This window comes from Phodopus roborovskii, unplaced genomic scaffold (assembly GCF_943737965.1).
Source record: "Phodopus roborovskii unplaced genomic scaffold, PHOROB, whole genome shotgun sequence".
Taxonomy (NCBI): Eukaryota; Metazoa; Chordata; class Mammalia; order Rodentia; family Cricetidae; genus Phodopus; species Phodopus roborovskii.
Genome location: NW_026126525.1, coordinates 33604803 through 33622437, shown reverse-complemented (window position 1 = coordinate 33622437; position 17635 = coordinate 33604803). Strand labels below are relative to the sequence as shown.

The 17635-nt window shown below is 41.8% G+C and overlaps 1 protein-coding gene across 5 annotated transcripts in view; it reads right to left on the bottom strand.

Moving 5' to 3' along the window:
• The window catches only part of Atp8a1 (ATPase phospholipid transporting 8A1), a 215289-nt gene that overhangs the window by 59717 nt on the left and 137937 nt on the right, over positions 1-17635 (bottom strand). For all 5 annotated transcript variants that reach the window (XM_051198447.1, XM_051198445.1, XM_051198446.1 and 2 more), the window contains one exon: positions 987-1159. In XM_051198447.1, coding sequence (XP_051054404.1) covers positions 987-1159 — 173 coding nt within the window. The remainder of the gene's footprint in view (positions 1-986; positions 1160-17635) is intronic.

Sequence of the window (17635 nt, the reverse complement as noted above, 5' to 3'; positions counted from 1 at the left end):
ATAACTCAAAGACAGATTTAAATCTAGAATATGAGCAATTTTATAAGTTAGTAGGCCAGAGGCTTAGAGTAAATAAACAGCCATCAGAAAAATATTCAGCTATTTGGAGAATGACTCAGTTTGTACCTCCCAACATGCTATCTCCATAAAATAAATTCTAGCAGTTGGAGCCATCTAAATAAAGACACAGGGTCTCTTCCATAAGTGAACCATGATGGAATACAGATAAATAATTCACACTCCCCTTTTGGTGCTGAAGATCAAAGCTACAGCTAAGACCTCACTCTGTCACTGAGCTACGGCTCTGGTTCTATGACTTTTTTTTTAGTACAGGGCTTTGAAGCCAGAGTGCTGCACTGTTATGCAAAACCCAGTAAACTACATTCATAGCCCTCTTGAGAGTTTGTTTGCATATGTATGTATGTAATATGTATGTATGTATGTATGTATGCTCGCTCCCTAAATTGCCCAAGCAGACCTTAAACTTGCTACATTTTGGCTTTTGCCTCTTAAGTAGCTGGGATTACTGGCCTGCAACACCTTCCTGGTTGCCATTGACTGACTTTATATACAGATAAATGGCAAAGAGCTGGTGGCTTCAAATTACGAAAAGCATTTAATACTCATTGTTAGGAGTCACTTTTAAAAACTCTGCTAATAAACCCATCTCAGTTTGTGAACCTTGGAACTCTGATGAATGAACTAGCCTAACTTGTAATTTCTAGATTAAAAAAAAACAAAACAGTTTGGAACTTCTAAAAATTAAAAGATGGGGCTCTCCCAGAGACCCAAGCTCTCTGTTCCTAGCACCCAGCTGCCTGTAATTCCAGCTTCAGGGGATACAGTACCCGTGGCCTCCCTGGGCCCTGAACACATGTGCACATACTTGCCCTTACATATACACATACTTAAAATAAAATCATTAAAGGATACTGTTAGGATAAAGTCACTTTTGTTGCAATTGGACAATGTTGGGGATGACTTACCTGCAGCAAATGACAGCTTTGCAGGACAAAGCTAAGTCCAGGAAATACTGCCGGACTCCGAAGGTTAAGGCATATTTGAGGGTCTTCCCATCGATTATAAGAGCAAAGTCATTTTCCTTCCGAAGGGCATCTCCAAGGGTGGTGCAGTGCCGACTAAGAGTTTCCCTGGTTCCCTGAAACACCAACCAAGGCCGTCAATGTTCATTCCATTTCTTCTACCAAAATGTCTTCAAGACGTTTAGTCACTAAGTTTAGTTATTTTTAGTGCTTAAAAAAAAAATCTTTCAAATTACTTTCACAAACCTTCATTCATTCAGTTCTCACCAGAGCCCCTCTAGAGGGGAACTGAAAAGTTATCAGTTTAACTCTATGGAAGTTATACACCTGTCCACAGCAGTGCAGGGATTGGATCACCGCCTGCTTAGTCCTCCATGACTGCCATTCATTACTCTAACCGCACAATCACAATACCGCAAACGCATTTCCAGTAAATTGTCTTCTTAAGAAAAAGAACAACACTGATCTAATTTATGGACTAGTCAAAATTGGTTTTCTGTGAACCAAGGGAAAATGATTTAAATAATTTATGAGTGTGTTCTTTCAAGAATACACAGTGCTATTGAAATTTAATGCCCAGGAACCTTGAGGAGGAAATGTAGGGCTTGTAATCTCCTATAACTTCATGAATTGGCTTCTGTGGCTTCAATCAGATTCACAAAGCTGTATTATAGTGGGGTTGCAGACACGCAGCTTGGTAATCGTGGTGGGTCCAATACCTTTCCACCATCCAAAAGTTTGCTCTTAGGCCGAATAAAAACCTTCAGTATCAGGGATACTCATTAAATTGCATCAGAACAGGTGTACATGTCCTTCATCAAGGACCACTTGCCTGGCTCCTCAAAGGGAAAAAGTAAGGAACAATAGCACCAACAAAAACTTCCCACATAAAATTATCATTTCCTGTACTCCACTTTCCTCCCCAAACACCAAAGACTCTTCTCACAATACAATGGATCTGTCCAGCTCTTGTTCAAAGAGCCCTGGCACCGAAGAAACACATCATTCATTCTACACAAGGAAACAGAAATTAAAGTTTTGGCATGAGTGCTAAATCTATAAATATTTATATAATAAAACACAGTCACACAATTAATATGCATATAGCATACTTTGTGTTCATTATATTCAAAACAGGGTTACTTGTGATGTTTTGATCGCCAACACCGTTACACAAAGCAGCAGTTGAGTGAAGCTGTGGCTGTGTTTCCAGAGACCATGGGATCATGAGCACCCTGAAGGAATAAACGGATTCACACCTTGACAGGTTCATTGTATGGTGGCGCAGCCGGGATGTGATGAAGGGAAAGAGGCAGCCCCAGGTGTGGGGCCTAGGTGCTGACTTTTCTGGGTCTGTTCCAGTATTTGCTTTTCTCTGCTTCCTGCCCACTGTGCTGGTCCTTTACACCCTGCCCACATAATGAAATGAACTCGGGAAACTGTGAGCAAAATGAGCCCTTTCTCATCCCAAGTTTTCTAATTGGGTATTTGGTCACAGGAATGAATAAAGTAATTGATAACGTTATTCCTCTAATTTAAGGGTGTGGCCCAGTTATTTCATAGTAATTTCATGGTGAGGGAAGCAATGAGCAGATTAAAATTTCACAGTAGAGGTATTTGAAGGTGTTTTTGTGTTTGTATTCAAATGCAGTTCACACTGTTTCCTAGTATTTTATATCTGTTTTTCCGGATGACAATCCATGTCATACTTTAGAGTAACACTGCTCCACATTCCCAGAAGTAAAATCTTCCAATTTGATGGTTAGACTTTACATCAAGGGGCAAGTATTTGGTCCAAGAGGACTTAAGAAAAGGAAGTATAAAAGTCTATTAAATTTTGCCAGTAAAGTGTACTAATGGCAGTCTAAATCATATTGCTCCAGAGTGTTTTCAAAGCAAATTCATAGAGATTAGGTGGATAAATAAACCAATGAATGTGTCAAAATTAAAAATAAGAATAAAATACCTGGCATGTGCCGTACTCTGGGCAGTTTTAAGGGCTATGTGCTCAGATGAGACATTAAAGTTAGCACTCTAAGTATAGATACTACTCTATGTCAGTGTTAAGACTGACTGTTCAAGCTCCTTGCTGAGGGATACATTTACAAAGTAGCATCAGCCCAGAAATAAGTTTCTGCTCTGGCTTGTATTTCTCCGCACACTCCATCAAAAAAGAAAGCAGATGCCAGAAGCACCTAGCAGTAAGAAGCTCAAGAAGCAAGCACAAGGCCACAGCATTCTTTCTTTGTTTCCCAGGAGCCTTCACTGCCCTTCATCTCACCTGTTTATAAAATAAAGAACAAACCAGGTCTCTTCTTACTCTCCCATCTTTCCAGAGCTTCCAGAGACTGATCCACTAAAGTCTAACCCTTATGTGGTATTGAACCTTCACACACTTGGAGCCTGAGGAGCTTTCTCCAGCGCTCCTTCCTTCCACAGGCTTGATTGACTCTTGCATGTCTCTCTCCCTACAGTGTCTCCCTACAGCTGCCAGAGCAAGCTGACCTACCAGGCTCCCAAGCTGCCCAGTGCAGGTATGTTAACAAAGCCCTCCCTCAACTCCTCCTGGGAAGTGTTCAGGGCTGAACCCCTGGCCACAACCTGTATACAGGCTACAAAATTACACACTCAGAAATATCTATCTTATTTAATGACAACAGTGATAAATAGATAATGACAGCATTCCATTGGCAACAGTCCATTTATTGCACGTGCATGTGAACACACACACACACACGATAGAGACAGACAATAGAATTTCAAATAAAGATAAACAGCACGTGTGTGTGTGTGTGTGTGTGTGTGTGTGTGTGTTGCTCAAGTGACACCTGAGATGAAAACCTGAAACAAAACCTACAAAGGACCCCGGGAAGACTTCAGATTTCTTTAATGATCAGCTGTGAATCAAGAAGAAATCATCCCTAGCATTGGGGAACACCCACACTTCCCAGGCTGTGGGAGTAGCCCCTGTGCCCTACTTTTCTTTTCTAAGGTCTTCTCTGACACCTTCAAATTGGTACCTCTGTGTTTCCTTGGTGACTTATCAAAGGCTGTCAGCAAATCAAGAGGTGTCAGGAGATGTAAGAGGCAAACTTTCAGGAGGGGTGAAAATCTCCACACAGTGAATTCTAAGCAGCCCCATAGGGTGCAAGGTGACACCAACACCAAACTGCTAAATCCCTTTTTAGTTCACAGTGTCCATGGACAAGGAGCTCTGATGCTGGCTGTGTGCCCTTAGTTATGACTTATAGCTTATCCTTATTTGCTGCTGGGACCGTCTTAAAATTCTCTTATTTGTGAAACATCATTGCATTTTCTCCAAGCCTGGGAGCTGTACTTTATGGCTACCTTGCATTGAAGTTTATCTCCTGTGGCTATAGATAAATTTATTACTGTATTAGCTGCCACTCTGTTTTCTCTTTGGCTACCGGAGGGGGAAATGCTTAAACATTTCAATTTAGTGAGTTATGAAAGTGAAAACATATAAAGGAGAAACTAAGAAGACAGGATCAAAGGCTATAAAGCGCTGAACAATAAAAGGTCTGTGCTATATTCTGCCTGTTGCTATTTGTAAGCTGGATATAAAGGGGCATCAGAGATGGTCTGAAGTAGTTTGTAGAGACAAACATTCGAACAGAAGAAAGGTCATAGAACTTGTTACCAGTCAACCAGGGAAAAGTGGGGTTGATAAGACTGTGGCATTCCCTAAGGCGATTCTCCTCCCAAGTCCCCTCTCCCTGGACCCAGAGTCTTCTACGCCCATGTATTCAAGGAAAGCATTCAGGGCCAGTGCTTACAGGAAGTCCTGCCTGGCCCTCTTGCCCCATGATCTCCTCTTTGCAACTTTACAACCTTGCTACAACAAACACCATTTCTCAGTGCTGGTTAGCTTTTGTCAACATGACACAAACTAGAGTCACCTGGGGAGAGGGACCCTCCAAAGAAAGAATGGCCTCCATCAGGTTGGCCTTTGAGCATGTCTGTGGGTTGGTGCCACTCCTGAGTGGCCCTGGGTTGTCTTTAAAAAAAAAAAAAAAGCAAGCTGTAGTGTAGAGAGCAAGCAGCATTCCTTTGTGGTTTCTGTGCTAGTTCCTGCCTCCAGGCTCCTGTCCCAGCTCCTGCCCCGGCTTCTCTTGATGATAGACTCTAACCTGTAAGATGTAATAAACACTGTCCACCTTAGGCTGGTTTGGGTCAGTGTTTTATCACAGCAATAGATTATAAAACAGCACAGCCAGAAAGATAGACAAGTCAATCGCTTTTCCCCAGAGATGATGCCCATCTTTTCTCCCCCACTCCCGGTTAAAACATGGCTCATAAACATCTGTGTGCTTCCTTCTTCTTCTCAGCAGTGTTCCCAGCGCCCATGGCCATTTAAGCCTAAATACAAGCAGGGTCAAGGTTTTCTTATTCTAAAAACAATGAAAAAATAATCTAAAAAAACATTCTCATGACCCCACTTTCCCCCCAGTCCTCTAGGTAACAAGAACACTTCCACCTTTCAGGCCCCCTAAATACTGTCTGTTTATGCAACACAGCATACTGTGACATAGCTTAATTTATATCTCAGTCTTCTTCTAGTGTCTGAAGTCTGTGATGAGGAGGCCACAGAGAAGATAATTGTTAGTGACAACAGAACTCCTTGTGGGAAGTTAAAATGGCTCACTCCAGTGACCCCCGGGGAGGTTTTTCTGCTGCATCTAAATGCTTCAAGAATCTCGAGTACTCCCAACCAGAAGGAAGGGAACATTACTGTTTTTCTTATGAGAAAAGAAATAAGGAACAAATAATTAATGACAACCCAACATCTGCTTCTGCATCAAATATCAGCGACTGACCAGTGAAAGTGATAAGATGAGCACCCAGGCTACCTCCCCAGTGATCAAGGCAAGGTGTGCAGCTGTAGGCCAATGTGGAGGAAACGGTACTTTCATTGGTTTATAAGAAATCTGGGGCTGAGGAGAGGGAAGGAGAGAGTAAGGAAGAGGAGAGAGAGGGAGGAGGCAAGCTGAGGAAGAAGGCAATTAGGGTAAGGAGAATTTTTCACAACAGAAATGGGACCAGGGGCCTTCCTAAAATCTCACTTAAACTTAAGAGTAGAAACTGGCCAAACAGCATGCTCACAGAACACACTCCGATGAAATAAAACAACAGCACAGCAATCTTTTACGAATGTAGAGACTGACAGCTTTATGGGAATCTTTTGCAATTATGTTTACATGACCTGTAGCAAGAAAACCCTTGATAAAGGTCATAGAAGGCACCCAAACAATGAAATTGGATACAATTTTAGAGGGAAATAAATGGAAAGCCGTGGTTTGCATGGCAAGTACTGCAGTACATACGTCAATTTTCTTTTTGGTGGAACTGCTGGGAACGGGCTAGGAACCCTAGGGCCAGATGTTCAGAGAACACATCAGGTCACCTAAGGAGTGGGTCTGTGATGGGCCCCAAATAAAGTGTCCCCATAGAGCTGCTGCATAAAAATGACTTCGATCAGCTTCTGGCCCTTCTATTTTTTCCAAGATTCCTCTCAGAGGTTTCGACAGGAGTTTTACTTAGGAACACATCCAAGGAACACCCTTCCTGAGAATGTGCAGATACCTCCCAGCAAAGGGAAGAAGTGACCATAGAAGAACAGGGATGAGAAGAAAATCCAAGACACAGTGCATGAGGCTCCTGGCTGCCACAGCTTGCCCTGGAGCTATGGTTTCTTACTTGTAGTGATCCTATATAATGTGGTTACCCAGGTATACTCCAGAGGGCATCATCACAAGTCTAACCTCCCTGAACGTTAAAGAAACATGCCTACCTATACTTATTCATCCAAAGCATATTTGGGCCTAAACTCATTTGGGTTTTCCACTCATTCTTGGGAAGCTATTAATGTGAGAAGAAAAAGTGGCAAACTATATTATGAAGAGGGTTTTATTCCCAGAAAGGAAAAAACTAATATATAGAACATTTTTGAAGAATACCAACTTCCAGACAGTATTTGGCAAGGTATTTTTATTCTGGGATGAATGCTTGTGTTTCTCCAAAATTACATCGAGCTGCTAACTTCTTATGTGATGGCGTCCCTAGGTGGCAGATCATTAGGATGTGGAATTGAGACCTTCTGTCTAGGATTCCTATGTGCCTTTATAACAGATTCTGGGAAGTGATCCTCCCTCCTGCGACATGAGGATACAGCAAAAGGCCACTGTGAACCACGACACAGGCCCCAGGAGACCCCTAACTGCTGGCACCTCGCTGGTAGACTTTCCTGTCTGTAGAATGTAAAGAAATGGATCTTTGTTGCTGAAGCCACCCCATCTGTGGTATTATTATTCTTAGAGCAGCCAGACTGAACTAAGGCAATTCTGTTATTCTTGGATTTGCCTTTTCTCTAATGAATTAAGGGAACGAACAACACATCAGTGGGAAGATGCAGCTTTCATTTTGGAGAGAATGAATTTCAGTTTAGGAAGACAGTAGTGTTTCCTGCTCTAGTATTAGTAACACAGGGTCGCTATACTCAGAAAGAGCAACGTCTAACAACAAGCCAAAGAAAGATGGAGACTGCTGAAATGAGATGACTGGCTGGAGGCAGGGCCGCTGTAAACAGCTCTTCAGAGCTTGTCCCCAGATTGCTCATCAACACAGAGAAACAGTTGCCTGCCCAGAGTGCAGACATGTCAAAGGTAGACGTGCGACATTCAGGCCATCTGTTGGGGCATATATTTCACTCCAGGTTTTTGACAGCATCAAACTGAGTGAAGATGTCATATTGTGTAGAACTAAATTCTGGAGCTAAACATACACCATGGTTCAAAATTCAAGGTTTTCCTCAAAGTCAGATGTATACAGAGTACATCTTAAGGCCATCAAACCTTTTACCTTCTATAAGAGGGAAAAAGCAGATGTTTTACTTTGAGGAAATTAATAATAAAAAAACTTAAAAAAAAAAAAAGAGGAATACTGAATAGCTTCAACCACTAACTCAACACCCTAGGACCTCTAAGTAAGTATGTGTGTGAGAGAGAGGGAAAAAGAGAGAGAGAGGGAGAAAGAGAGAGAGGGGGCAGAGGGAGAGAGAAAGAGAAAGAGAGGGAGGGAGATTAAGATTTGAGATCCATGCTAGTCCAGAACTCAATATGTAGCCCAGATTGGTCTCCAACTCATAAAACTCCTGGTCCAGCTTCTCTGATGCTGGGATTACAGGTGTGCACTACCATGCTTGGGGTAAGATGAGGCTAATACACAAGTTAGAGTTCTAGAAAAGATTTCCTGCCAGTCATAGAGCCGTTTTCCCATCCAACTCTTGCTGGCACCACACTCATTTGGCAAAGTCCCATGAGGTGCCCTGAGCTGGAGCCTGGCTCTGGCACGCACTTTCCTGAACCTGGCTTCTTCTTTGGGCAGGAGTCACTGGACTCCTCTGAGTCCAGTTTTTTTCCTGTTTATCAGATTGGATTAGTGTTAACTCTCCAGAGTGACTATCATGATGCTGTGTGCCGACTTCCTAATTGGAGAAATGTTCCTGCCCATTGCCCAGCACAAAGCTGACACCTAAGTTCTTTACCACACACTCTGGCATCTGGTTCAACACATGTACCTATGTGATGAATCAGAACTGTAGAGCTCTGCCGAGCGGTAGAAAATCCAGGAGGCGCAGTCAGTACTGGAATCACTTTAAGTGTTCTTATGAAGTCCCCTAATGACAATGTTCCTTCCCATCTACCTGCGGCTGCTAAAACTCAACTCTCTCAGCACGTCTTCTACTGCCCAAACATTATCTGGAAACCTGACTGCTCTCCGTTCTAGCAATGAGAACATCACCTCTTCTCAAATGGCATGTAGCTCCTAGTGCATGGTGGGAGGAGAAATATTTTTATAATTAATGTCTGTTTTCTCGTAACAATTTCTGCCTGAGGCAGAACAATCTGATACAGCTCATTTCAAAAAAATTACAAAGTAAAATAGAGTTTCTTTGTCAGGATTTGCATGTTCTTGTATGAGCGACTGAATTAATATGTGTTTGTTTAAAATAATTAATGATAAACGTAAGACTTGTTTGTCCGGCACATTCTTCAGCTATAGCACCATTAAGGTAATTGTCAGGCACTGAATATTTTATTAGCATGAGGATAAATGTCACCTGGGCAGTGGGGGCTTACTTTACTTCGGATTTACTTTAACTTACCATAATTTAAGGACAAATATTAAAAAGAAGACGTATAAGAACTTGACATCTAAACATTTTATTAGCTATTTTGGTGGCATATGGTCCTACCTCATCATCATCATTTAAGACATGAGTTTTATGACCAACTGTTTCATTCTTTCCTACTTTTATGCTCTCCAAATGTTCACACCCTAAAATTGCAAATTAACAGAACATTCCAGGAGCATTTTTAATAACATATCTGACAATTCAAGTATGGACAACGTTAGCACGTTCTTCAAGAGTGAGTTATGACTCCTGTAATAACAACTTGGATAAACCATTGGGTATTACTTATTTTTCTACAATGTGTTACTGATTCAGTGGAACACTGGACATTCCAAATACGCCTACGCAATACATATATCAACTGCTCTTTCAGCTACTGCAGGCAACAGTAAAAGGATATACACCCGAGAGTAGAGAGAAACTACATTTATATACAACTGGTCCATTTAGTATGCATCTCAGTCAGGAGAGCTAGTGCACTTTGACATAGTTTTTGATCGAAAACCTTTGGTGTTTCTAAATTCCTATGCTAAATTAGAATATAATATTTTAAAACATATGTGTATAAAACCAAACCAATATAAAGTAATTTTTCCAAAATGGGTAAGGGCAGACAGAAGGTGAAGTCATTAAAAACATATGGTCAGAAAGGTCCTCCAAAGTAGCTTAGTGGAAGGCAGCCAAACGAATGCATTTCATCAATATATATTGCTAAAGATAATGGAAATGGCTGAAGAGACAAAAAAAAAAAAAAAAAAAAAAAAAAAATCAAGCCTGTGCTTTGCCGATATACAAATACGGATTTTCCTGAAGGAGAGTAGATGTAAAACACTGTAGTTGAGAAAACAGTTCAACCTCCCAGAGGGGTCATGCCATCTGAGAAAGGTCAGGGGTCACAGAATGGAAACAGGGAAGAGGAGGAAGTTGGAGTGCTGGGTAAATTGCACTCAAACCTCAGTAGAGGTTTGAGATTCGGAGTTATGATAGGTTCCATAAGGAAAACAATTCCCTGTGAGCATCTCGTCTCACTTGGGGTACAGGAGAGAAGAAGGGAGAGGAGCGTGGAACTGATCACCAGCTTGTGTTTTGGTGTTGGGCTCGGGGTATGCAGTAAAGAAAGATCAATCCTGAAAAGGAAGGAAGAACGAGATGAGGATGCAATTATATAATTTAAATAGTTCTGTGGATAAAGGCTTTTACTAAAGCCTTCATGGTAATTATTTCAAACCACCACTGAGAGCCTCCTAAACACTTATTTTGAGGTTGGTATTAAATATTCTCCAGCGGTGGCTGAGATTCAAACTCGAAAGGAAGCATCTGGGAGGGACTGGGTCGGCAGACATCCAGACTCTCCTATTGCCTTCAATTCAGCAAGGAAGAGGTTGCATAGAGTATACCACTGGTTTTCTGAAAATAACCAATAAGCAATTACCAAATCAACGGTCTGGAGAAGGTAAGTGCCAAGGTCTCTGAGAAACTGTTTCCCAGACCTAGGGAAAGTGAATGCTGGACCCATTTGCTTAATAATTTCAATTAATGAATGGAGGAATATGGAAGAATCATTATCTGCAGAACTTTCTCAGGGCAGAGCCCAAATACATACTGTTCCTATTATTCTCTGTGTGTCTTAAATAACTTCTGTGTACAATCCTCATATGGGCAAACCTAAATTCCATGAATTTTACAGAAGGGCATCCTCTTTCAGCTGCTCTGTGCCCCTGGGGTTGAGTGAAATAATTAATGAAACAAGTTGACAATGATTCTCAGGATGCAGATTCCTGTGACCGAGTGATTTGTCACTAGAGAAGGTACAGTTATTTAAAGATAAATTCCAATTCAGATAAAAGCACACTCTAGAGTATTGGGAGTGCAAAATTGGGATGCTGTGATGGCTGGCACATGAGTGCAAAGGGTCCATCCTTAATGTGGACCAACAGTCCCAGCCCTACTAACGGGAGCAAAGAGCAATGCCTTCATGTACACCTGGCACTCCATCAGTCAGTTTCTCACAGACCATTGTGTTTTCATGTTGTTCTGTCCCGCCAAAGGTATAGGCAGGAGACGGAAAGAAAGCAAAAGGTGAGGAGTGTGCCCTCAGAAATGTCAACAGTTTGTGGGGAGAACGGCAAGGGAGCAGCATGGGTAGAGAGCACTTATCTGTAATTCTAGGTCTCAGGGAAGAGTGCAGATGTTTAGGCGGAATGAGGTAAAGAATATTCAGACTTGGGGGCGGGAGAGTTTCTTGAAACAGAGACACTATGAATCTGTGAACAATTTCACTCAGGGTTTGGTACACCAGCCGGTCTCGAGCTGCATCGTGTTTACGAAAGGGCCCTTGACACATCTGATTCCACGAGACCAAACAATACGCTGGATGAGACTTTTTTCAACCACATACTCTGGCTGCCAGCAGATATGGTCTTAAATTAGAGGCATGGAGAATAGACGATTTGTTCAAACATCATTTTCACTCTTTACTAAGGCTTACATTTCTTACTGGGGGGGGGGGGGAGGGCAGTGTGACTCACAGGATCCAAACAATCTTCCCACTGAGGGGCATTACAGGAAAGCTCTGAGCTTCATTCAGATAGGAGACACTAACACCTTTAACTACCATCCTCAGACTCTGTGACCTAATGCTGGATGAAGTTTGCTGACGGTGAAAGACATGCCAGCATTAAAGCATCAACACCGGCATTGGAAGGGAACTCCGTGTGGTTTCAAAGCCGTCTAAACTAGTTTTCAAAGCAATACAACATGTATTGAATTAGACTCAGGGGACATATCAAAACAAAACCTGAAGTAGCTTGCATTTTCCTCCTGACCCTTCCTTTCTCTTCTGGAGTCAAGTCAACCACTTGCTTATTCTGGGCTTCTTTCAGAAGCCATTTACTGGTGGCTGGAACCCAAAAGTGAGGTCTGCCTGCATAAAACATGCAAGTCAAGCTTAAAAGGGTGTAGATGACAACTTCTGTACTTATATCCTGAATGTCCTATATGTTATAGTAGACTTTTTCACAGTGTTAGAAAGTCAAATGTAGCTAGAAAAGAAGAAGAAGAAGAAGAAGAAGAAGAAGAAGAAGAAGAAGAAGAAGAAGAAGAAGAAGAAGAAGAAGAAGAAGAAGAAGAAGAAATTCTTGGAAGAGTTTTATCAAGGTGTTGGGGAAAAGTGATTTTTTTTTTATGCTTGTTAACTTAATCTCCAATGTGGCCAACAATTCATTTTCAGTAAAATATATCAGAGAGGGAATACTGGAATCCACAATCAAACTTATGGCTGGTTTGGGGTCACATTCTCCATTTACATAGAGGAGTGGAAGCAATTTCAGAGCATGGAAGCTGGTGATGAAGAGCTCCCCTCTCCCACAGACAACAATGCTGGAAGAAATCTTAACAGTGAAGACTGTGGTCATAGTATTTCTGGGATGCTTACCAAGGCAGGGTGCAAAACGAAGGGACAGTTAAGGAACATGGACTAGAAGATGCCCCTTACCTTTGAACCTGACTGAAGCCTCTCACCAGCTACCAATAAAACATTCAAATTCAATTACCATTTGCCATGAAAGCGGTCTATCTAGAGAGAATATTCTTTATGTCAACTTATTTCCAAGTGAGAATGTTAAAGTAGCAATGAACTAAGAGTCCACTAACTTCCTTCTTTCCCAACTATAAAGCTGCAATATACTTACTAAAAATCAAATAAAACCCCTTTTCTAGTAAAGAAGTCTTAATCCCTTTGTGGAATTCTTGTAACCCATGGAAGACCTTTCGCAGATTGCAATCCCTATCTATACAAAGCACCCCAGAAGAGCCATATAGTCTCATTTGCTGAAAAAGAAGGGGGCAAAACAGAAGAAAGTCTTAGCAGTTCTTGAGTTGTAACCCAAGAGCCAAAAAAAAAAAAAAAAAAAAAAAAATCCTCTCAGTTACAGCTAAGACACCGACAGGTGACTCTCTTGTGACACACACCCACACCAATGCTGGAGTGTGTCTTCTTTCCCTGGTATCACTCGCTGTCTGCTATTAACTCATGCTTAGATTTCTACTAAAATCTCCCCGTAACCCCCAACTCCATCTTTACTGTCTCCTCCTGAAGTTCTCTGTGGCAAGTTCAGGGTCTCCGTTGCACCTGGGTGGAAGTCTTAACGGAACTCCAGGCTGCTGCAGGTGGAGGTGGGCACAACTGCCTCTGGCTCCTACACCACTGAGGCCAGTACCTACTACATGCTAGCCACTGCATGTAGTATGTCACAGGCACTGTTTTGTTTAATCCTTATAATAGCATGTCTAGGAGACAGATATTTTTATGACTTCTGTTTCACAAATGGGGCAGTTGAAGGCAAGGGAAAAACTGTATCTGTTATGTTCTGGAGTCAAAGAACTAAGCCCTCAGTACCTGCCTGTGACTGGCCTAGAGTCTCTAGATTCCTCAGCTGTAGAGTATCTGCCTACTAGCATTTTCAGGTGAACATAGGGTTCTGTTGTTCAGTCCCTACTCTAGCACCTGATACAAAAGAGAAGGAATTTGGTGACTGTAAGCTATGGATCTTTTTCTGAATAGACTAGCAATGCATGGATTCCTTCAGAAGGGCCAAGGGTCCCCCTCGCACAGTATCATGGTTTGAATGTAAAATGTTCCTCACAGGCTCATGTTTGAGTACTTGGTCCCATTGTGTGGCACTAGGTGCCATTGCGGCAGGTTGTAGAACTTCTGGAACAAGGTAACTAGCTGGCAGATGTATGCCACTAGGGGCAGGCCTTTGAGTGATAAAGCATGGTACAGTTTCTAGTCCCACTTTTTGCCCTTGTTCTACCAAGGTATGAGGAGTAGCTGCATTGTCTTGCATACTTGAATTCTGCCATTCCTTCATACTGCGCCCTATGATAGACTGAGACCACCAGCCAAATGAATCTACCTCCCTTGGTTTTTCCATTTGGTATTTTGTCATGGCAATGAGAAAAGCAAGTAGTGATATGCATAGAAAGTCATCAAAATTACATTTTCTTAGGGGACAGACAATACAAAAACACCTGGTGGGGTATCCAGACTAGGCTGGATTTGAATGTCTGTAACAGCAGAGGTAGTCTAGAGAAACCACACCTAGATGAGCAAAGGTGGGTGGGGCTGGTTAGGAACTTGGGAATGGAGGGAACTTCTATCTCTGAATATTAACCTTGTTAACTGAGTCAATGAATAGAGATTACTTCTCAATCATTTCCCCAAGGAAAAGCCAGACAGTAGAAAGGAGGCTACACTAGAGTAGGGATGTATCTAAGATCTATGGCTTCCTCTTGGAGCGTCCACAAATTCTCACACACAAGAGATGCTTGACGCATGAAAGGCTAAGGATGGGTACAGGAGACTGAAGAATGATGAGCTTGGCAGTTACAAGTGGCTTCAGAAATAACAGCTCCACTCTGCCCTAGACTTGACAAGTGAAACTTGGGTGTTGTTTTGAGCCACTGTAATGAGACAAGTCTTTGAGATTTTTCTAAGCATGCAAAAACTCTGATCAAAGCTATCAGACAAGGGGCTAGAGAGATGGCTTGGCAGTAAAGAGCATGTGCTGCTCCTCCAGAGAATATGGATTTGATCTCTAGCAGCCGCATCAAGCAGGATATAAAACTGTTAACTCCAGCTCTAGGGGATCTGACCTCTGCAGGCCCCCATACCCACATGCATGTGCAGACTTACACACATAATTACAAATAATAAAACTAAATCTTAAAAATTAAAGAAAAAGCTACTAAACAACTACAAAAAGAACAACCACCTGGAAATATTTCTAGAGATCCACAGTGCCGCCATACCAAAAAGGACTTGAGTAACCTCACAATTGTGTTTCTTAATGTAACATAGACCTAGTCTTTCCACAACAATTTTCAGTAATTTTGAGAGGCTTTAATTAGAATTTGGGAAGTAAGACTAGGTCACAGTATAAGATTCCCTAGTTCTTGCCTTACAGTTTAAATGCTTCCAGTTTTAACATATTTTGAATACATTCTGAAGGATTTATAGGAAATGGAGAGAGGGCGCCCTGGATGAGTCAGTAAATGAGTGAGGTGCTTCTGAGAGGCCCGTGGGATCATTCCTGAGTCCTGGGTGGGGTCGGGGGAAAGCATATTTCCAGGAAGCCAGCACATTGAAATTCCCGACTCTGGAAAAAACTGCTATTCAGCAAGAGCATAACCAGGGTCCCTAAGAGAGTGGTCATGATAAAAGTCACATGAATTAGGGAAAGGATCTGTTTATTACATAATAGGTTTTGATCAACTTTACGTGTCTTTCAATGACACTTATCCATGAAATTCATTTCTTTCTTTGTATGCATGGCATATGCACATGTGCTCTCGTGTGTTGTGTGTGTGTGTCTGTGTGCTCGCGCTTGTGTGCGTGCGTGCGTGCGTGCGTGCGTGTATAAGCTGGAGATCATTGGGTGGCTTTTTCTGTCTCTCCTTATTACTTGTGACAGGGTCTCTCACTGAACCTGGTTCTTGCCATTTATGCTAGGTTACTTGGCCAGAAAGCTCCTTGAATCTGTATTTCTTTTCCTCTAGGGTTAAGAACTGTGCCACCATGATGATTTTTAGACAGATGTTGGAGATTTAAGCATAGGTCTATATGTGTGCGCAACAAGCGTATTACCCACAGAGGTATTTCCATACTCCAGAAATCTTATTTTTAAATTTAAAAGTTCAAAAAAGTCTTTCTGCCTAAGATACCAGCATTGTCACCTCGTGTATCTTGCTGTGCCATGAGTGGCATCCCCAAAGAAGATGGAGGTAGGTGAACCTGTCAGGTTCCCATTAAGGTCCTAAGAGTGAGACATTGGGTGTGTATGTCTTCAAATGGTTGTATGCATTTATTCAAAGGGTTTTAAAAAAATGGCCAGGAAGTAGGAGAGAGAGAGAGAGAGAGAGAGAGTGTGTGTGTGTGTGTGTGTTTCAAGGTTAGTGACACTGAAACTCAAGAGACAATGGGAAAACCCAGTGAAGGTTTTTGGACACTCTATTTTCTAGGAGACAAATGTTTTCTTTATCAGAATCACCAGAAGAAACTTTCCCTTCTTTTTAGAAATAGCATCTTCCTATGTAGCTCAGGTCAGTCTCAAGCTTGTTATCCTCCTGTCTCTGCTTCCTGAATGCTGAAATTATAGGCTGCGCCAACTATGGAAATGAGACATTTTCTATGTGAGTTTTTAGAACTTGAAAATATAATTCTTTATAACAACATGAGACCTATCTTTTCCACTTCAATATTAGTTTGGTAGAAGAAAACTCGAGCACTGTATTCAGCAATATGTATCATTCATATGAACGATGATGTACAGCTAGAACTTACTAACTTACGAAAAATATTAAGAATGGGAAAGGATACAGTTTTATAAAATGCGCATTAAGTGAAACAGAAAGCTACCAGAATAGTACTCTTTCTACCACATTTCATAACATCTCTTCGCATGTTTGCCACACCAATGCTCTGCCCAAGGTAGCAGTCTCATTATATACAGATAGCTAGACTATGGTTCTGAGAAGCTGATTTCTGTGTCTAAGGTCCCCACTGCGCTGTGTGAGAAGACGATTCCAATGCTCTTGACAAGTCACACATTCATAAACATTCCTGTGACAGTTATGTTCCTGGGTTTATTACTTGTTAATTGTTCTTTATGCTCATGGACCATCTTGTTATCTGTCAGTACAGTCTGAATAGAGACAGGCTGTTTTTCTTCCCCTCTGCAACAGGAAATACAGATAATGATTTACCTACAGGCATTCTAGCAGCTCTCAGGATTTTGCCTGAGCTTCGAGCCTCCCGATTTTAGAGGGATCAGAAGGCACTGTGCAAAGTGATGCTTCATCTCCTGGTGAGAAACAAATGAGTTCATCCCAGGAGGTCTGACCTCAGACAGCCAGATTTGTAAATTCACTACCCAGCTCCCAGGGAGAAAAACCTTCCCCAGACATTGCTAGGAAGACTGGCAGCCAGAGCACAGGCAAATGAGTGTTAATCCACTGAGCTCCAGTGTCTGGCTCCTGCCCGAAACTACTTGAATTCATAAGGAGGCTTCAGATATGATGAATTACCTTAAATTGAAAACTGATGCACATTTTTCTTTCTTTCTTTTTTTTTTTTTTAAAGGGAAGCCCTTAATTTAAAATTATGTGGTGACTCACCGCTCAGGTATCTATCCAGTACTTAACTATGTGTTAGGTAATTTGCTGGGCACTGGGAAGGATAAGTCAGAGCAGTCCCTGCTGTCAGTGAAACTGTTCCTGGAGTCTCTTCTCCCTTATTTCTTGGAAAAATAGGTAGTGAAAAATACATTTGAGGTGTTTCTCAATTTGAGTTACCACCTGAGAAATCTAAAAATGAAAA